Consider the following 21,766-nt stretch of genomic DNA (forward strand, 5'->3'; position numbering starts at 1 on the left):
TGTGGAACGGAGGGAGTACCTTGTTAATTTTGCAAAAAAACGACGATGGCTAGCGACTTCTCCATGTGACGCTTTGAATACTAGACCACGGAAACTCTCTCTGGTTCCCGTACTGGACTCCAATATCAGTGTGAGCTGATCTCACTGGAATACTAGGATTTAAATAAAAGAGACAGAAATTCAACTCCACGGAGGAAGAGGAAAATTTCGACCACCACTGTATGGAGGGGGACAGAAATTTGAGAAAATAAAATTGTATTTTTCTGTCTCCTTTATTCTCCTATTTATATTAAGTTCCTTTTGGGCTCAGACAGGGATCTATGGAAGGATTTGGATATGGGCTCACCCAATTTACTTTTTACTAATTAAATTGAGCCCACAATTTAATACAAGCTTAATTGGAATATTACGAGCAGCCACTACAGAAGTAATATTGAACTCTCCCCATCCAAATCCGAAATTATAAGTAATCCGAGTTTTCGTTTTATCCTTCATTTCCCGCGATTAAGATAAAAATGTCCATTAATTAATTAATGTCTGTTATGCGCTTAATTAATTAACTTCTTATAAATTCCAAGAGTGGACTTATCATGAAACGCTTATTTATTATTCTTAGAGTAATCAAACTCCAACTAGCTAGGTTCCGAACAATAAAACCTTGTTTCGCGCTCCTCTTGAGGACATTATCAAACGAGACTCTCCTCGCGCACGATTTAACATAATAGCAATCCTAGCACCGCTAGATATTAATCACCACTACCCAATATATCAGGATTATTGGGTTGCGAAAAACCCGCACCATTTGATAAGTCAAAGTAATGCATAATCAGTACCGTATGCTCAATGCTAACCTACATTGATTAAGAAATTAATATTTATCAAGACCTGCCTTTCAGTAGATAGCATAAAGACTCGTCTTGCTGTTAGATCCGTTCAGTGTTTTACCACACCAATGGTCATCTTATTTCAGTAAGGCTTAGAAATATGCGGACTGACATTGCAACCTTTCACGATGGATAGTCTAATTCCATCTAGGTCGTGAAATTCTTCTTTTTATTTGTTTAGGACTGACCGTGTTACCTTAAAGTGGACGACGCCCACAACCGGTCTACTAAAACAAAGATTTAGACTTTGTTAAGTTTAGTTATACATTTAAACATGCAATAACATCCATTAAATGTAAAACATAACAACATTATGACAAAAATAATCTATTTTATTCCTTGGAAAATAAAATAAGAGTTTTACAGTATTCAATCACTCGAAACGTGATTTCTAGTATATAAACTCTAACAATCTCCCACTTATACTCAAAACACTTTCGAGTATACAAAAAAATGTCTAACGTCTAATTCTCCCACTTATACTGAAAGCGGATTGAGGTCTTGTATTAGTCGAACTCCCATTCCTTCAACATGGCTCTCAAACGGCTTGACCGCTAATGCCTTCGTGAAAGGATCTGTCAGGTTGTTTTCTGACTCAATCTTGATCACTTGTATGTCTCCTCTCTGCACTATATCTCTTATGTGTTTGCTCTTCCCTCGAGTTTGTCACAACACCAGAATTGTCACAATGAATGATGATGCTCTTGGGCAGATTCGTAACCACACCTAAGTCCAAAAGAAAGTTCTTAAGTCTCGGTTGAGTTAGACACGAGTTTTAAGAAATGTAAAGGAAAGGTGGTGAAAAAAATAGTGGAATATGGGTCCTACTTTTTTATATTAGTTTTATTATAAAATGTGAGTGGAAAAAGGTTAATGGAATGTGAGACCTAATACCATTTATGGAATATTCCAACCGAGACTTCTAAAGTGAGACACCTAAAAATGGTAAACTGGGACTTCTAAAGTGGAACGGAGGGAGTAATATTTAGTGACTAGAATTAAAGTTTTAAATTTATATTAAATATATAGTTTTCATTATATCACTACCCATTATTTAAATATAGATTATTAGTTAGTTATATTGTTATTTACTTTAAATAATTTTTTAGTCCCGCATAATCACCAGCGTAAAACTAGCACCAACTGAAAAAAACCTCACCAAATAAAGACTATGACTCATATTCATCGTAATTCCTGCTGCAACCACGATCGAATCCAAATATAAAGACTTACTTAACCAAACATTTTAAAATATGTCTATATAAGTTGAAATTAAAAATTAATTTTGTATAAAACCTCCGTACCATTCTCAATTATTTGATCACAAAGATTTATGGTAAATATAGTTCATTGTTGGATAAAATAAATATTTAAAACCACAAGGTGAAAACTTTAGCTTTTTCGGAGTACAATTTATTTTGAATTAAATACAAATTTCACTACAAATATAATGTATTTATACCTTTTAGCTCTTTAGGATAAAAAAATAATTTTTATTACCCACCCCTACATGTATAGATGTTTATGTTTCTGTTAATAGATGAATACAGTTTGGTATCGAGATATTAACCATTGAAAATACACTTATTACAACAAAATGGATATTCGAATATTCAAATTTTATATCTGAATATCAATGCAAATATTCGATAGTGTCAAATACGAAACGATTACACCCCTACATCAACCACAATTGAACATGTGACATAAGTTGTGGAATTCATAGTAAAGTCTACATGCACTATAAGGCAATTACATGAAACTATTTTCAAAACTTTGCAATGTTCACATGCAACTGTGTTCTGTAATATAGGAGAAAGGGGAGAGTAATTCCCTACTAAATTAACAGAAATCGCTCAACTATGATTAGCCATTACCTACTACCGGAGGGGAGGGGAGGGGAGGGCAGGGCAGGGCAGGGGAGAGGAGCTTCATTTGGTTTCAGTAACCGGAAGATAAACGCCCTCTGCTGCTAACCAAATATTATCAGGTTTCTTTTCAGCAACACCACACACCTGAAACAGTTCCACAGACCATTATGAATTCATTATCCATAGATCGATGCTGCAACTTTTTTAATCCATTATTATTTCTTTCTTACCTCTTGCTGCCCCCCGGCTATGCGTTGGTATTTCTTGTTATGGCTATGAAGGTACCCACCAGTATCTACATGCCGAAGCCTTACCCTTTGATCTTGCCTCCATGTCTTTCCATTTCCCTCAATCTCAACACTGAAGCCACACACAACAAACACAATGAATGCCGAAGCCTAATCACATAACCCACAAGGTTCATAGCTATATGTCTTTACCTCCAGTGATCCCCAGTGTCAGACTCGGTATCGCTGCCAAAGCAACTGACCTGTATATTTTTCCATCACGTATTTAAGCTTAAGACAATAACCGGAACACTCAATACAAAATTGAATATTAAACACGATGGATCTATATAAGTATCTAAACAAAGACATCAAAAATGTATTTAGTGTGAAACTCATACAAATTTTGTAATTTACATTGACCAGCGGGGAGAGGAAAAATCCCTGTCTACACTAGTAGCAATAGTATTTCAGATGAACTAAGTTGAATAATTTTTCTAGAAAAAAACATGGCATATCAATAAAAAAATTACATAGTCCATGGACAAGGTTGATTAGTAAGATCTAATCATATTATTAATAAGAATACCAAATAAGATGATTGTCAGAAGGAAGGCGATGACAAGGATCTTATGTATGAATACAAGTTACTCATCTATTGCAAGTGGGATACAAAGGGGGCAAGAAAAGGAAAGACATTTACCCATTGAAAAACTCCATCTGAGAAAATACTAGACAACTACCAGTATTAAAATGAATGGAATTACAACTGCAAAACATATAGGTCGTAGAAATACATGCTCCATGCAGTGTATTGCATCTTAACTCTAAGTGCCACAAGAAGGTGCCAGTGCAAGCTTAGTACTTATAGGAGCTGATTTATTAGCATTAGCCTCTCTCAATAAACTCATGCACATCGAATTATGCTTAAGCTATATTACATCAATCAGCTTTAAGAAGTTCAGATTTTTGCTCAGAAAGCTGCACCTCACCTAAACTTATAGACTGGATTTATTGTGGTGATATTTTACAATAAATATTACTATTAGTAAAAGAACTGCTTCTAAAAATTTCTATTGATATAATAGAAACTTATGTCAAATTACAAGGTCTCAGTGGATTGAAGAGTTTGGAAATATATATCATATCAATATTAGCAAAGATATTTGATATTCATCCCTTATACTGAACTAATTTTGACAGATTTGAAAGTCCTTGAATTTACATCCCTAATCAAAATGCAACTTTAGATTCGTAATGAAACCTAACCTTGATAATTCATGTTCTGATTATGCCAAATATACAATCAGGTTACACGAATTTATAGCCAAAAACATTTTTGAGTAACAGTGAATGTCACATTACTCTACCACAATGGTAGAGTTCAGCACAATGAAATAGACTACTAAAAGAAATGATATTCTCAGTTTAAGAGCCAGATAAGCAGACCCAAGGATAGATATTCAAATATTTGATGTAGGGAGAAGGTTGCTAAGCAAACTCATGGACGCTAACCTCCATATTCCCTGATATTGGTGAGGCATGCAAGTGGCTGTGCAGCCACTTCCTAGTTTTCATATGTTGCAACCTAATAAGACTTCCAGTTTTGATTGAGTCTCCTTGCTTTGAAGATGAATCTTGTACTGGCCTGACAATCTGCAAAATAAAAATCTCTTTAACAGTTCAGGAACCAGCATTAATAGATCACATGCACAAAGAAATTACAGTACATATAGTGCTGAGTGTTGACATACCCAGTAGCTATTGGCATCATCAACATTAGGAAAACCAGTAACAGACTGCTGCCCACTGCCTGATCCGTAAGGAACATCATGAGAGTGCAGTCTGAATTTTGTCTTCTCATGCATCAGCTTGATGGCTGAACCATATGATATCTACAAAATGGAGCATTTGATTAAACACATTGGTACAATGACAATCGAAACACAGAACATATAAAACTAATTTATTAACTGCATATGACAAATTTCTTCAGCTAGCTACACAGCATTCGAGTCAGTAAAGCAGGAGTATTACACAAACAACCGAATTAGCTTTTCCTCAACCGTCAAAGTGCACCTGAATCTAAATAGATTTCTTAGTTTTTCACTAGTAATAAAACCATAGGCCATACAATTTGACCTCCAACCTACAATACCTTCTTCATCAGTTCTCATGGAAATCATACTACTTATCAAACGTAATTTAGAACTAAAACAAAAACCGAAACATGTTCGCAGGAACCAAATAAAATCACATCAACGAGAGATATATTTAGGCGATCCCACCAGATAATAAACTACAAATATTATTCAATTCACAAATGCACTAACATTCACCACTAAGTTGCAACAAAATTAATTCCCCGTAACCGTAATAGCTCCAATCAGAAACATAAACAGGAACATAAATCTTCAATTTTCGAGCTCCAGCTTTTCATAAATCAATTTTTAGTTTTTTACGATGAAAAATACCTAAAGCTTACCGATCAAATAGCCAATATAATTCACTCATCCAGAAATACCTCTCTAGCTCACACACACTGTACCAGAAAAAGACATAAAGGAGAAATATGACTTGCCTGAACGCCCTCGGAGGCGGCGGAAACCGGAGTTGAACCATAATCGGAGTCGAGCGTCAGAAGCAGGAATATCGCGAGACCGAAAAAGGAGACGGCCATCACTAGCAACAGTACGATGAACCAAGTCTTCTGCCAAAATGGCAGGCTCAGATCCGGATCGGAGGATCGGCCAACGGACTCCCGGTAGACAATTCGTGTGGAACCCGACGAAGACGCGGCGGAGAAGGCGGACGCCGGCGCGGATTTCCTGCGGGTGAGGTTGCTGTGTTGGTGCTGCGGAGAAGCGGGGGGAGCCACGGTTAAAGCTTCTATGCGGTGCCGGAGCTCCGGCTATTTTTTCGATTGAATTTGTAATTCGTCGATCGAGCAACTGCACAATGTATGTGCTTCCTTCGGGCTGATTAATTAAATTAAACTGTAATTAGAGTTTGCGGCTCGCCACGTGTGACTTGAGTAACCTACGAATTAGATTGTTCCACGTGTACATTTGTTGACGTGGGCTTCTCCTATTGGTTATTGGGATGTGACATATAGTTTTGCATTGCCTGCGGTTAAGTGTACAATAATCTATCTTCAATCGCTATAAGTAGATACTCCTATACTACAAGTCTACTAGTACTATTATTCAAATTTTCAAGATTAACAATTTTAAATCGATCTCAATCTTCCGCGATTTTCGAACTTCCATCTTTTATTTCAATTTTTAAATATGACTATGTCAAATCCATCTCTATCTTCGGAGCCAATCAATTCATTTCAAGCTTCGTAACAACAGAATTTTTAATAAAATATAAATATAATGAATTAGTTAGATGCATGATCCATGTATTAAAAATGATAAAAATGAAATTATAGGACGTTCTAAAATGACACATGATACATTTAATGATGGCCGGAAAAATAATTGATAATTGTTTTATTTATAATTATGCGTATGCTATGCTTAAGTATGGAGTACTTGTACTTGTATGTGTGTAAGTGTAACTAGATATCGAACTTCAATAAATTAAGATTGGGTCATTAATTAATAAATGCAGACAAAAATATACAGTCTTGTGGTGCTGTTAATATGCAATTCTCATTTGTTCACAACATATATTATTTTAATCTAGGTTCCCCGTATTTAAAAGAAAATTGGTCGCTCCATGACGATTGAGCAATAACTAGGTTTTATAATTAGCAAGGCCAAGATCAAAACTAAATCAGTATATTAGGAATAGGAATTTTCCCGACGCTTTTCGTAATAGTTTTTTCATTTACTTCATCATCTTCATATGGAGTATTTGTTATGCATATGCCAAAGTATTTTAATTTAATTTTGTATTCAGTTGAATTTAGTTTATTTTGGTCAAGCTTGCTTTTGCCACATTATTTTTTTAGTGTAATGATCACCTGGAAATGAAATGAATATAAAAACAAATCCAAAAGAAATTAAAAAAAAAAAAGTGTACGGCCAAGCAAAAAGTACTATACTATATTAAACGGTTGTTTTATTTTTTCTGAACTATTGAAAAATCATTTTTATCTTTTAGCAAGAAAAATGTCTATCATTTACATTTCATTAGTTCTCCTTTTAGGTTTCGTAAAAGAATAAAATAAGATTGATTTCGAAACTAAACTAAATAACCGGAAACGCCTTCTTTAGGCATTTAAATAGTACTACTAGTATTAAAATTCATTCCAATGTCAATTTAAAATTAGATATTACTACAATCCAAATTTCGGGTTGATTAAGTCATTTTTCACCCCTTATGGAATGTAAATAGATAGAGATCAAATGGCACGGTGTAAAACAGAAATACTTGCAACTTAAATAGTGAAAAGCCAAGAACAAAACTCAGAATTAGTATAAAACAGAATTCTTCCCAATATATACAGAATGCCTTCATACCCACATCAATATAAAAAAAAAATTTAATTAAGATAGAATGCATTGATTGTGGTTTGAAAATCGGGTGGGTTTTGGGTTGAAATTCCTCCGACGGTGAAGATGATCATGGCCCGAAGACTTGATCAACTTGATCAACACTAATGCCTTCACCACTCCTACTTTCACTACGACCCGGCTCATTCGGGTCTGCTTGGGGCTCCGATGGCGGCTGCACCTAAATGAACCCGGGTGCGAAGACGGAGAGCAGAGGCATGTCATTGCGACTCAATTGTAATTTGTGATGTACAATGGTGGGTAAGTGTGTTATATATAGAGTCTGTCTCATTTTCTAGCAGACAAACATTTTGAGTTTGAAATACATGGATAAGAATAAGATGGTAGGGCATTGATGATAACTATCTCAAATTTAATCTTCTTACATATAGCTCCAATTTATCTGTCTAAATATATTTGTCGTTTGTCAGGTTTAATTGACACTCAAATTTAATGCTACGGTGCTCACCGAAAAAATGAAAGAAAAGGTTAGACTTCATTTTTCAAGACTTATTTGAGTCATTATTTTAATCTTAATAAGCCATTATATTCATTTATTTTCTGAGGCAAAGGGTATTTTGGAAAAATATAAGTTAAGTTAATTAGTTTATGTTTCAATATTCACTTTAACGACCAGGATACTAGGCTACTAGTGTCTAGTAGGCTTCACTGAACGATCTCGGAGAAACTACTTTTTTGTCCTTGAAATATTATTCATTTTAGCTATTTTGGTCCGTCCGTAAATAAGCTACTTTTTCAACCCTAGCCCTAATGAGTGTCAGGTTATCCCATCGGACTAAAACAGTTAATTGAAATTACCTTTTCTATTTTTTATAAATAAAATTATTTTAGCTTCAATTAAAAAAAAGAAAATTTTAAATATAAAAAAATATCAAATTCATAAGAAAATATAATCAATCAAGCATTTATTTATAAAAAAATATATCTATCTTATATCTTTTTTTTTAATGAGAGTCTATTATCTTTTAGTTTAGACGTTTATAATTGCCGTCCATTTTTTACATCAAGACGCAGTATATTTTAGAGAGAAAAAAGTGAGAAAATGTGGGTGAATGGAATTTAGACAGAAAATAAGAAAAAAGAAAAAATGTGGATGAATGGGTTGAATGAAATGGTACGATGCAGAACAAGCAACAAAAAATTACTAAAAAGCATACATTTCCTTGCAGCCCAACGGGCCACCCTGCCGAGTTGATTAGCTTAACCCACCAGCCCAAATAAGCTACAGTATATCTCAATTTGTTTGATTTAAAATCAGGTTGTTATTTTTTAATCATAATTCTCTAAATTTAGTGGACTAATCGAGCCAGCTCGCTCACCTAGTTAGGTTTAAACTGACCTTCATTAGTTTGGTTTAAACGGACATTAATTAAATGAGAAAATATTCACTAATTCTGTCATACCAAAATGACACTATGAGTTAATATTTCCAACTAATAATTGTTTGACAAATGAAAAAATCCACATCCAATTAGACGATCACTATTTATAGTAAATTGCTTAATAGTAAGTATTCATAAAATTTTTAGTTTGTTCAAAAATTTACCTTATAGTATAAAAGTTCACACTTACTTCTCCAAAAATCTTGGATAAAGACTATTTAAGCACCAATTATTATATAACGAAACACACTAAATGAGATCACGTGTTAAATTTTTGAACAAACTAAAATATAAGCTATTGTTAGCATTCCTCATGAATCAGATGAGAAGTCTCATGATAAAGAATGAAGAGTCTGCAGTTACACGTCACATTAAAGAGGAACATGTAAAGTTGTGTTTCAATTATGAGAATTGTCTTCTCATTTTCTCGTTTCTTGACTAGCTATGCTAAGGTGTGTTAGTCTAGATCCTTCCATTGAGCTGTATATATAGAGATAAAATTGTATGTCAATTATCATCAATCACCTTATGAAAGTGACTATACATTAAATCTCATATTCTACGTTTTGATCCTATCTCTCAAAAATGGGTCTACTGCATTTCCTTTATGGTATCATAGCAGATTTTTAACCTGTCTCTCTTACCCTTCTATCTCCCTTGTCTTTGCTTATTTTTTTTTATTTTGAAAACATGGCTGAGTTTTCAAGCTCATGCAGTACCTTGCATAGTGATTCTACCTCATCCTCCCTCACCTCTAATATTCCCACCTTACCAAATAACCAACCAATCTCTGTCAAATTGAATCACACAAATTATTTGATATGGAGGCAACAACTTTTAGCCACGATTGAAGGCTATGAGCTAGAGTCCTTTCTCCCAGGGGATCATCCACCCAGAATGATTAAAGACCAAAGAACTGAGCGAATAAATCCAGAATATTTGAATTGGCATCGCCAAGATCAACGATTGTCGGCCTGGATCCAGTCTTCTCTCACCTAAAGTGCAATGGTGTTAGTTGTTGGACTGAGATCTACAAATGATATATGGAATGCTCTTGAAACAAGCTTCTCAAATCATTCAAAGGCCAAGATGATGCAATACAAACTACAACTCCAGACTATGAAGAAGGAATCCTTATCTATGAGGGACTACTTGAGCAAAATAAAGAATTGTTGTGATTTACTTGGAACTGTTGGATGCAAAGTGACAGATGAGATCAGATCTTGCACATCCTGAGTGGCCTTGGAATGGAATATGATCCTGTTATGGTGACTATCACTTCAAGGGCTGAGCCTACAACTGTAGCAGAAGTAAGTGCTTTGCTACATAGTTTTGAAACACGATTAGAATCTAGAAGAAATTAATCTATTAATCTGGATGGTTCGCAACCCTCTGCTAATGTTGCTAAAATGTCTGAGTCAAGAAAGGAAAGTGGTTATGGAAGAGGAAATCCACAATTTTTTAACAGGTTTCAAGGAAATAGGGGAGGACACTCCTTTAGGGATGGAAGAGGTGGAAGAGGAGGAAGAGGATTCAACAACCGTTAGGACACTTTGCTGATAGATGTTGGAACATATATGAACAATCCAGTGGCTTCAACTCACATCCTAGACAGCAGCAAAATCACTCCTACTGATGTGTAATTTTAGGTCTATCAAAACAAAATAATTTTGCACTCAAGTTCAATTAATTAACCCAAATATTACTACTTTACTGCAAGATTACAGCTTCGCGTGTAGAAATTTAAGGTGTCGATCCGCAGGGAAGGTAAGTTTGTCTAACTTCACTAAAAATACAAAACATTTTAAATGTAGGTTTTTTTTTATTGGAGAAAGATTTTTAAACAAAAGATACAAAGTTTAAATTTCAAATTACACAAGAGAGACGAAAGTTACTCAAAACAATCGTAGACAACAAGAGGATTTATCTTATATATTCGATTCTATATCATAACATTCGGAGCAATTAAGAGCAAACTAAAGTGTAGGCACTAAACATGCTAAACACAAATGATCAAAAGAATAGCTAAACACTTATTCTTAAAACCAAGTTCCACAATTCTAGAAATCTTACGAAAACGCGAGATTCAAAGAACGATTTCAAAAATGCTCAACAACCAATATCAATTTGTCATCTAAACGAATCCAATTGATAATCCAAAACTACTTTGATCCATCTTATTTCAAGCTAAAGAGGCATTAAAATAAGATTGCAAAACTATCACTAAAGATGCACCTAAAGAGATAGATTAATTCAAAGAACAAGTAGTAAAAGCGAGTATGAAATAGAAACGAACATAGGATAAATCACAAAATTACATTGTCTAACACATGTTTGGAGCAACACAATATTCTTAGCCTAACATGATCAAACTAAGAACAAAGATAATGGAGATGAAAATCCTTGAAACCATGGAGCTTGAAGATGATGAATTTGACTTTGGAGAATTCTTCTTTTTCCAACTCCTTCACCAACAACACACGTAGCACTTCAACTCAGAATTCTCACCAATTTGTTTTCTTACCCAAAATCGTACACCACTTAATCTCCCAAAATGATGTGTCAAATTCTCTCCAGATTCGTTCCTTTTTATCTCAGCCCAAAAAACGCCCAAGAAACTGCCGAATTGCAGTTAGAGTTGTTCTACCCGGCCGGGTAGATTTTGAAGCTGAAAAATCACCCGGCCGGGTGACATAAAATCGACCCTCTCTGGACTCTTCACGCCTTGAAGAAGCTTACCCGGCCGGGTATATTTCGAAGCTAAAAATTCACCCGGCCGGGTGACATAAAATCAGCCCTCTCTGGACTCTTCACGCCTTGAAGAAGCTGCCCGGGCGGGTGTAATTGTTAGTGTAAAACGCACCCGGGCGGGTGTTGAGCGCTGGAGTCTCTACACCTTCGAGAATCGGCCCAGGCAGACGATGCAAGGGCTGCTCGGACTGGTGGACGCCGCTGGCTGCTGTGAATTTGTCTTAAAATACAGTGCACGCCAATTGTTTGATGAAATGCCTCAACGAAAATTCTTCACTTGTCTTTTGCACAGCACACCAAATGTTCGATGGAATGTTTGAGTGAGCTCTAATAAGCTTTTTACAACCTAAAAATCGATGAAAACAATAATTTGATGAGTCATAATTACATAAAAATGTAAAGCACTAAGGGGAATAATATAGAAAATATGCTTCGCATCAAATACCCCCAAACTTGAGCTTTTGCTTGTCCTCGAGCAAGATTAATTTCAAGCACAATAACTCAACAAAGTTTAACACATAAAATTTATTTCAAAAGTTTTCATCACAAAGAATCAAGTAAAGACATGAATGACAAATACTAAACCCCCAACATTTTCCAATCAAGATTTCCCACTATCAAGAACACTCACCCATCCACTTAGAACTTCAAGTCAAGGTGCACTTCAAAGTAAGTTCAAGCATAAGATCTTACAACTCAAACCGTCATCGTTGACTCGTCAAGCATTACTTATCACATAGACTCGCGGATTTCAAATCAAACTTCTTCAACTCTACTAAGCTATTTACAAAACATCCACAATGTATCAACAATAAGGTCCAAGGTCTTAATTATAGGTTGTAATGGGGCTAAGGATGAGGTAGGATAAATATGGATAGTGAGCTCAAAAAAACTACACATTTGAGTGCCAAATTCTTCCCTCCTACAACTTCCTTCCAAAGAATCAACTAACAAGACTTTACAACCAAATATTCACTCCCCCAAACTTGAGATCATTCAAGACAAAATTACATCTTAAAAAAAAAATAGAAGCTCTATCTTTATTTCATCAAACTCTTTTTTTTTTTTTTCTTTTTTTTTTTTTTTTCAAAAGACCTCGACTTTTGCAATTTTTGGAGGCCGTCTTTTTCATTTCTACTAAGAACTTCATTCTCAATTATACATTACATCGAGTCTCAAAATCTCTACACTTTTATAGAACACCACCCAACACTCACAACTCAATCAACAAAGCACAAGACTTGTATTTAGCACTCAAAAAGTAGCAAGGATCAATGACGAGGCTAAAATGAGGCTTATTTTAGTAGCTAAGTGATTGGCTAAGTGTTTGCACAAAACAATAGAGATTACGCTCAAAGTGGCTTCTAGGGGATCATATGTTGGACTAGGCATGTGATCATTTGGCCATGGAGTTCATCCTAATGCCTTATCTTCCCCTATCATTGACACACATGAATGCAAGCACGTAACTCAATAAAGCAAATCGATCCAAGATAATTTCCAAAAGACATGTGATTTTCATACTCTCCTCAACTCAAGAAATCGGTTGTAATCACAAAATGCTCTTTCAAATAAATCAATGCACAAATTCCATCCATCCTGAGCTTCAAAGATCAAGTAAAATCAAGCAAGATTTCCCAACCAGAAAGCCGAAGATAAAGCATGCACCCATCAATTACATTGATTGAAAAACACATTTAGCAAATAATACACCCCACAAACATGCTTCATGCATAGAAACTCATTCAAACTCATTCAACCCCCCCAAACTTGAATACTTCATTGTCCTCAATGTAAGCAAAATGAACATAAAAAGTAAAGGGAAAAGAAGACTCCCCCAAACTTGGCATGATATCCATAGTGCATTCGGGTGGGAGGGTGGGTGTATATTGCTTTGCAAGTGTGCTTCCTAACAAGCTCCAATATGAGTCATATCTCCATGTTGCTCCTACACACAAGAAACAAAAGATAAAACACACAAAAAGAAACACTCAATTCAAAATAAATGTTAGAGGAAAGAATTGAGCAAACAAAACCTCCAACATATGATAATAAAAATAAAAGAAAAATAAAACTTGGGTTGCCTCCCAATTAGCGCATTTGTTTATAGTCGTTGGCTCGACTTTCTTCATCCTTGATCTACACTTTCGGTTCCACTAGTGCAGCCACTTCTCTTGCTTCCATACCACTTTCACCTCCAACATATGCCTTCAAGCGTTGGCCATTCACCTTCCAAAGATTGTCATTTTTCTGATCTCGAATATCAACAGCACCATAGGGATACACCTTGTGCACCACATAAGGACCCCACCATCTTGACTTGAGCTTGCCCGGAAAGAGTTTCAGCCGAGAGTTGTACAATAGGACCAACTGTCCCTCATGGAAATGACGAGGTTTAACGGCTGCATCATGTATCATTTTAGCACGCTCCTTGTAGAGATCAACACTCTCATATGCACGAAGCCTAAACTCATCCATTTCATTCATGTCAAACATTCTCTTCTCTGCTGCAGCATCATAGTCCAAATTAAGCTTTTGCAAAGCCCAATAAGCTTTATGCTCAAGTTCCACTGGCAAATGACAAGCTTTTCCAAACACCAACTTGTATGGAGAAGTTCCAATCGGGGTCTTATATGCCGTTCGATATGCCCACAAAGCATCATCTAACTTTTGAGCCCAATCCTTCCGAGACGGCTTTACAACTTTCTCAAGCACCCGCTTTATCTCTCGATTGGAGACTTCAACTTGGCCACTAGTTTGGGGATGATAAGGGGTAGCAACCTTGTGTTGGACACCATATTTTCCTAGGAGGTTTTCGAATAGCTTGTTGCAAAAATGACTTCCTCCATCACTGATTATAGCTCGTGGTGTCCCAAAGCGGTTAAAGATATGATTTTTTATGAACTTCAACACAACTTTGGCATCATTGGTTACCGAGGCCACTGCCTCTACCCACTTAGAGACATAATCGACAGCTACAAGAATGTATTGTTGCCCATTAGACTTGGGAAACGGTCCCATGAAGTCTATTCCCCAAACATCAAAGAGTTCTACCTCGTGAATATTATTCATTGCCATTTCATTTCTCCACGAGATATTGCCGATTCTTTGGCAACTGTCACATCTCTCTACATAGGCTTTTGCATCCTTGAAGATAGATGGCCAAAAGAATCCGGACTGAAGCACTTTAAATGCAGTTCGACGTGCTCCGAAATGGCCGCCATACTCAGAATCATGGCAAGCAGACAAAATCTGAAGGTGCTCATGCTCTCCAACACACCTTCGAATGACTCCATCACTGCAAATACGGAAGAGAAATGGATCTTCCCAAACATACATACGGGTGTCACTAAAAAATTTCTTCTTTTGGTTAGAAGACAACCCTTCGGGTATAATGCCCGTAACAATGTAGTTTGCCAAGTTAGCAAACCACGGCACATATGTTTCCCGAGCCTCCACTTGCAACACTTGTTCATCAGGAAATTTTTCATTGATCCTTTTCTTTTTCTCATCTTCCGTCTCTTCCACGCCTTCTAATCTAGAAAGATGATCAGCTACCAAATTCTCGGTCCCCTTTTTATCTTTGATTTCCACATCAAATTCTTGTAATAATAGGACCCATCTCACCAAACGAGGTTTTGCATCTTTCTTGTTCATCAAATATTTGATAGCTGAATGGTCCGTGAACACTACCACCTTCGTGCCAAGTAAATATGCACGAAACTTCTCAAAAGCATACACAACTGCTAACATTTCCTTCTCCGTCGTGGTGTAGTTCAATTGGGCATCGTTGAGTACTTTGCTAGCATAGTAGATAGCATGTAAGACCTTCTCTCTTCTTTGGCCTAAAACGGCTCCCACGACGTAGTCCGAAGCATCACACATCAACTCAAATGGTTTTGACCAATCAGGTGTGATAATAATAGGAGCTTCGACTAGCTTCTTCTTGAGCAAATCAAATGCATCAAAGCATTTATCATCAAAGACGAACTTGGCATCCTTCTCAAGTAGATTGCAAAGAGGTTTTGCAATTTTTGAAAAATCTTTTATGAATCTTCGGTAGAATCCCGCATGACCAAGGAAACTACGGATGCCCTTCACATTCGTTGGGGGAGGTAACTTGGAAATTACTTCAATCTTAGCCTTATCCATCTCCAATCCCAACTCCGACACCTTGTGTCCCAAAACAATACCTTCCTTCACCATAAATTGACATTTCTCCCAATTAAGCACTAGATTCGACTCTTCACATCTTTGTAGCACACGACCCAAGTTGTGTAAACAACAGTCAAAAGATGAGCCAAACACGGAGAAATCATCCATGAATATCTCCATAATATCCTCATTCATGTCGGAGAATATTGCCATCATACAACGTTGAAATGTAGCCGGAGCATTGCACAAACCAAACGGCATCCGGCGGAAGGCATAAGTTCCAATAGGGCAAGTGAATGTCGTCTTTTCTTGATCTTCCGGGGCAATTGCAATCTGATTATACCCCGAATATCCATCCAAGAAACAGTAATGAGAATAACCCGCAATCCTATCAAGCAACTGATCCAAAAATGGCAACGGAAAATGATCTTTTCTTGTCGCCTTATTCAATCTTCTGTAGTCCATACAAACTCTCCATGAGTTCACCAATCGAGTTGCTAAGACTTCATTCTTTTCATTGACCGTCACGGTTATTCCTCCTTTCTTGGGTACACATTGCACCGGGCTAACCCACTCGCTATCGGATATAGGATAGATCATCCCAAATTTCAACAATTTCTTCACTTCTTTTTCCACCACTTCTTGCATAAGTGGGTTCAACCTTCTTTGTCTCTCTCTTACCGGCTTAGCTCCATCTTCCATCAAGATTTTATGCATACATATTGCCGGGCTAATTCCTTTGATATCGGCTATATACCATCCTAAAGCTTGCTTGTGCAACTTAAGTAGCTCTATTAACTTGGATTCTTCTTCATTATTCAACTCAGCTGATACCACAACCGGTAAAGTTTCATCATCACCAAGGAAGGCATATTTCAAATTTTTCGGGAGGGGCTTCAATTCTAACTTTGGTGGTACTTCAACTGAAGGTCTCACATCTGCCACAAAAGTATCCACCACGCATTCATTTTCCAGATTTGGTTGATCAACTTGATAATCTTCTGTTTCATCAAAATTTACTTTGATTGTCGAACCAAAATCTCTCTCCAAACTCCCTTTCTCATATACACTTCCTTCAATTCTTGATGAGCAACACATCTTGTCAAATATGCATTTATCGAGGACATCAACTCTAAAACACGCATTGGCATCACTAGGGTGCTTCATTGTCTTCTCCACATTAATGGTCACTTGCTCACCATTAATTCTGAATGTGACAGAGTTGTCTTTAGCTCCAAGCAACACATCTCCCGTGGCAAGAAATGGTCTACCAAATAGAATTGGTACCTCTTTGTCCTCGGGCATATCCAAGACTATAAAGTCAACAGGGATGATGAATTTATCAACTTTGACCAAGACATCCTCTACTATTCCACTAGGCTTTACTATCGAGTGATCAGCCAATTGTAGAGCAATGTCTATAGGCTCCATCCTATCCTCTAGTCCAATGGCGCGTGCAGTTTTCAATGCCATAAGTGAGATCCCCGATCCTTGATCCAATAAGCATTTTGTGAAGATTGTATTGCCAATCTCACAAGGAATCACACAACTTCCGGGGTCCCTCTTCTTCATTGGCATCATTCCTGAAATCAATTGTGAGCAATTCATGCTCAAAGCCACTATCCCCTCATCTTGTAGTTTCTCCTTGTTTGCCATCATATCTTTGAAAAACTTGGAGAACTTGGGAAAATTAGTGAAGAGGTCCACTAATGACACATCCACATTCACTTTTCGGATTACATTCATCATCCACTCAAAACTTTTCTCTTTTGGGACTCTTTTTTTCCTCTTGGGTGGATATGGTGGAGGAGGAATATGATCTGGAAAGTTAAACTTGCTCTTAGGATCTTGTGCCGGACTTGTCATCATCTTTCTCTTTGATTCCATCTCTACTATCTTCTCTCCTTTCTCTTCTGCTGAAAACTTTCCACTAGAATCGGATTCTTCACCATGTTCCTTGCTGCCGGATGCAGCCTGTTCTTGACCATGTTGGGCCCCATGCACCAACTCGGGACTTCCCTTACATGCCTCGTCCGCCCCTGCGTGCGAGGAATGCAAGCCTAACATCTCATCCGCCCCTGCGTGTGAGATGCCGGAAGTACCTTGGCCGTCCATTAATGGTGTCGAACCCAACTCACGACCACTTCTCAATGTAACTACCTTGCAATGTTCATTGCCTTTGGGATTGGGCACAGTATCACTCGGAATAGTTGCAGGAATCCTTGTATGAGATGATGTAGCAAGCTGCCCAATTTGAGTCTCAAGAGTCCTCATAGTAGCCTCGAGTTGTCCAAACTTCTCCACAGTTTTATCTCTGAAATTCTCATTCTCCTTTTGACTTTTAGTCATAAAAGAGAAAATCTGTCCCAATTGATCTTCTTGTGATGACTTCTTCTCAAAACCCGGAGGTTGGGTATTACTTCTCCATTGATTTCCTGCAGTGTTGCTAGAACCAACTTGATTCCAGTTTCCTTGTTGAGGTCTCCAAATCTGTTGATTGCTATATTGATTACCTTGGTTGAAACCTTGACGGTTGTTACCAATGTAATTCACGTCCTCCACCGATGGTCCTTGAAGACTTGGACATTGATCAGTATGATGTCCACCTTGGCACAAACCACACTTCAACACAGCCACTGCTTGAGGTTGAGGAGTCAATTGAAAAGATTTGACAGCATTTGTCATTGAAGACATTTGAGTGCTTATATCTGCCAATTGGGCCTCTATTGCTGTCACTCTCTCTGCATCCTTGGTAGCACCAAATGTATCTCCTGCCTTATCAGCCGCTCTTCTTGGATTATGCTAATTCCTCTGATTGTTTGCTAATCTCTGAAATAAGGCTCTCACTTCATCATGTGTCAAATCATCTAAGTTTCCACTTGAACCTGCGGTAACTAATCCCGTGCCTTTATTATTGAGTCCTTTGTAGAACTTCAAAAGATCATGCCCCGGAGCTAGACCATGGCTTGGGCATTTCCTTAGCAAATCTGTAAACCTCTTCCAAGCTTCGGCAAATGACTCATCATACTTTTGCCGGAATGAAGTGATCTCCTCTCTCAACTTCTCGGTCTTCATTGGAGAGTTATATTCCAAAAGGAATTTCGATTTCAACTCCTCAAATGTCGCTATGTTGTAGCCCGGTAATGAGTCGTACCATTCTCTTGCTTTCTCTCTCAATGAGAAAGGAAATAATGCTCTCTTAATCCGATGATGCTCTACATTTGGAGGTCTATGAGAGTTCGTCAATTCATAAAAGGCATTCAAATGACTCATCGGATCTTCTTCATCTCGTCCATGGAAAAGATTTCCACCGTTCACCAAACTAATGTAGTGAGGTGGGATGTTAACATTATCATGTGCATAGGCAAACTCTCCCGGGTGATTAATTCCCGATCTGAGGATGTCGCCAAACCTTCCCATGGGTGGTGGAACATTATTGTCGTCTTCAGCCATAGACTCAACTTCTGAATCACTACTACCCTCAATGTCTTGATGTGTACCAATCACAGTGGAATTCTGTCCTCTTCTATGATATATCAATAACCCAAATTGCGGTGTACCCTTAGATCTGGTTTGCATCCACTGATTCTCGTTTTTCTGTTTTTGATTTTATAGAATACCTACACAACAGAAAATAAACCAAACACAACACAAATATACTACTCCTACCGAAAGCGAGACATCTCGACAACTTCGGGGTTAGTCTTATAAAATGTGTGTGCTTTGTATACACTAAACTAAAAATTAGAAAGATATCACTTAATATAAACACTCCTTCGTCTTCAAGTCCAGACGTGGTAGATGGCTATCACTCCCAAGAACACGAAGTAAGTACCTACAAAATAAAAAGAAAGATCAAATAAATTAAAACACAAATAAACAAACTAGAAGTTAAACAACCTATTGCCTTCCCCGGCAACGGCGCCAAAACTTGATGTGTAATTTTAGGTCTATCAAAACAAAATAATTTTGCACTCAAGTTCAATTAATTAACCCAAATATTACTACTTTACTGCAAGATTACAGCTTCGTGTGTAGAAATTTAAGGTGTCGATCCGCAGGGAAGGTAAGTTTGTCTAACTTCACTAAAAATACAAAACATTTTAAATGTAGGTTTTTTTTTTATTGGAGAAAGATTTTTAAACAAAAGATACAAAGTTTAAATTTCAAATTACACAAGAGAGACGAAAGTTACTCCAAACAATCGTAGACAACAAGAGGATTTATCTTATATATTCGATTCTATATCATAACATTCGGGGCAATTAAGAGCAAACTAAAGTGTAGGCACTAAACATGCTAAACACAAATGATCAAAAGAATAGCTAAACACTTATTCTTAAAACCAAGTTCCACAATTCTAGAAATCTTACGAAAACGCGAGATTCAAAGAACGATTTCAAAAATGCTCAACAACCAATATCAATTTGTCATCTAAACGAATCCAATTGATAATCCAAAACTACTTTGATCCATCTTATTTCAAGCTAAAGAGGCATTAAAATAAGATTGCAAAACTATCACTAAAGATGCACCTAAAGAGATAGATTAATTCAAAGAACAAGTAGTAAAAGCGAGTATGAAATAGAAACGAACATAGGATAAATCACAAAATTACATTGTCTAACACATGTTTGGAGCAACACAATATTCTTAGCCTAACATGATCAAACTAAGAACAAAGATAATGGAGATGAAAATCCTTGAAACCATGGAGCTTGAAGATGATGAATTTGACTTTGGAGAATTCTTCTTTTTCCAACTCCTTCACCAACAACACACATAGCACTTCAACTCAGAATTCTCACCAATTTGTTTTCTTACCCAAAATCGTACACCACTTAATCTCCCAAAATGATGTGTCAAATTCTCTCCAGATTCGTTCCTTTTTATCTCAGCCCAAAAAACGCCCAAGAAACTGCCGAATTGCAGTTAGAGTTGTTCTACCCGGCCGGGTAGATTTTGAAGCTGAAAAATCACCCGGCCGGGTGACATAAAATCGACCCTCTCTGGACTCTTCACGCCTTGAAGAAGCTGCCCGGGCGGGTGTAATTGTTAGTGTAAAACGCACCCGGGCGGGTGTTGAGCGCTGGAGTCTCTACACCTTCGAGAATCGGCCCAGGCAGACGATGCAAGGGCTGCTCGGACTGGTGGACGCCGCTGGCTGCTGTGAATTTGTCTTAAAATACAGTGCACGCCAATTGTTTGATGAAATGCCTCAACGAAAATTCTTCACTTGTCTTTTGCACAGCACACCAAATGTTCGATGGAATATTTGAGTGAGCTCTAATAAGCTTTTTACAACCTAAAAATCGATGAAAACAATAATTTGATGAGTCATAATTACATAAAAATGTAAAGCACTAAGGGGAATAATATAGAAAATATGCTTCGCATCACCTACCAGCAAACTCCCTTTCACCCTTCAAATCCTACTGCTAATATAGCTCAAGCCAGGGATCGCACAACTTCCAACCACAACCTGCTCATCAATCAATATCTGAATATGGGTTTGACAATAGCTCCACTGCCTCATGGTATCCTAACTCAGGAGCTACTCACCACATTTCAAATGACATCTCAAACCTGAACTCTAGCACAGAGTATCAAGGAGGTACTGAACTTCTTCTTGGTAATGGTATTGGAGTTAAAATTGCTAATATTGGTCAATCTCATGTGATTACTTCATCTGCTGTTCATTCTAAAAATCTTCTCCTCAAAAATATTCTTCATGTCCCGGATGTCACCAGAAATCTCCTTAGTGTATCTAAATTTTCAAAGGATAACATTGTTTTCTTTGAATTTCATCATACCTTTTGTCTTGTCAAGGATCAGGAATCCAAAGCAGTCATCCTCAAGGGCACCCTTGATCAAGGGTTGTACCAATTATTGTTTTCCAAGCAATCCAAGCCACCCAGTTCAAATCTTTCAAATACAATCAAGAACATCAAGCAACCTACTGTCTGCTCA

At 37.1% G+C, this 21,766-nt stretch overlaps 2 protein-coding genes and 1 non-coding gene across 3 annotated transcripts; 1 reads left to right on the forward strand and 2 right to left on the reverse strand.

Annotated features, from left to right (window-relative positions):
* Positions 1-2,486: 2,486 nt before the first annotated feature.
* On the reverse strand, positions 2,487-5,948 carry LOC125186518 (stromal cell-derived factor 2-like protein). The gene is made up of 6 exons (XM_048082889.1): positions 5,564-5,948; positions 4,737-4,877; positions 4,498-4,638; positions 3,196-3,245; positions 2,986-3,115; positions 2,487-2,899 (listed from the first exon to the last, which is right to left on the reverse strand). The coding sequence occupies exons 1-6, from the start codon at positions 5,660-5,662 to the stop codon at positions 2,816-2,818; spliced, it is 645 nt and encodes a 214-aa protein (XP_047938846.1). The 5' UTR covers positions 5,663-5,948; the 3' UTR covers positions 2,487-2,815.
* A 7,832-nt stretch (positions 5,949-13,780) lies between these two features.
* On the reverse strand, positions 13,781-19,375 carry LOC148926397 (uncharacterized). The gene is made up of 2 exons (XM_089059117.1): positions 16,283-19,375; positions 13,781-15,814 (listed from the first exon to the last, which is right to left on the reverse strand). Exons 1-2 carry the CDS (start codon positions 18,488-18,490, stop codon positions 13,781-13,783), a joined length of 4,242 nt encoding a protein of 1,413 aa, XP_088915243.1. The 5' UTR covers positions 18,491-19,375.
* Positions 18,753-18,859, forward strand: LOC125191507 (small nucleolar RNA R71). The gene has a single exon (XR_007171180.1). It is a non-coding gene; the product is annotated as a small nucleolar RNA R71 (small nucleolar RNA).
* Positions 19,376-21,766: the final 2,391 nt, after the last annotated feature.

Source organism: Salvia hispanica, chromosome 5 (genome assembly GCF_029641045.1).
Source record: "Salvia hispanica isolate PSC_SH4W2 chromosome 5, Shi_PSC_v1, whole genome shotgun sequence".
Lineage (NCBI taxonomy): Eukaryota > Viridiplantae > Streptophyta > Magnoliopsida > Lamiales > Lamiaceae > Salvia > Salvia hispanica.

Bases quoted from the DNA above. Each gene is read 5' to 3' on its own strand.
- LOC125186518 (XM_048082889.1), bottom strand. From the start codon at position 5,662: ATGGCCGTCTCCTTTTTCGGTCTCGCGATATTCCTGCTTCTGACGCTC. The intron at 3,116-3,195 runs GTAAAGACATAT...GTGTGGCTTCAG, and splicing joins GACACTGGGGATCACTGGAG to TGTTGAGATTGAGGGAAATG. The intron at 2,900-2,985 runs GTAAGAAAGAAA...GAACTGTTTCAG, and splicing joins TAGCCGGGGGGCAGCAAGAG to GTGTGTGGTGTTGCTGAAAA.
- LOC148926397 (XM_089059117.1), bottom strand. From the start codon at position 18,490: ATGTCTTCAATGACAAATGCTGTCAAATCTTTTCAATTGACTCCTCAA. The intron at 15,815-16,282 runs GTGAACTCATGG...TTGGGACACAAG, and splicing joins AAGTCTTAGCAACTCGATTG to GTGTCGGAGTTGGGATTGGA.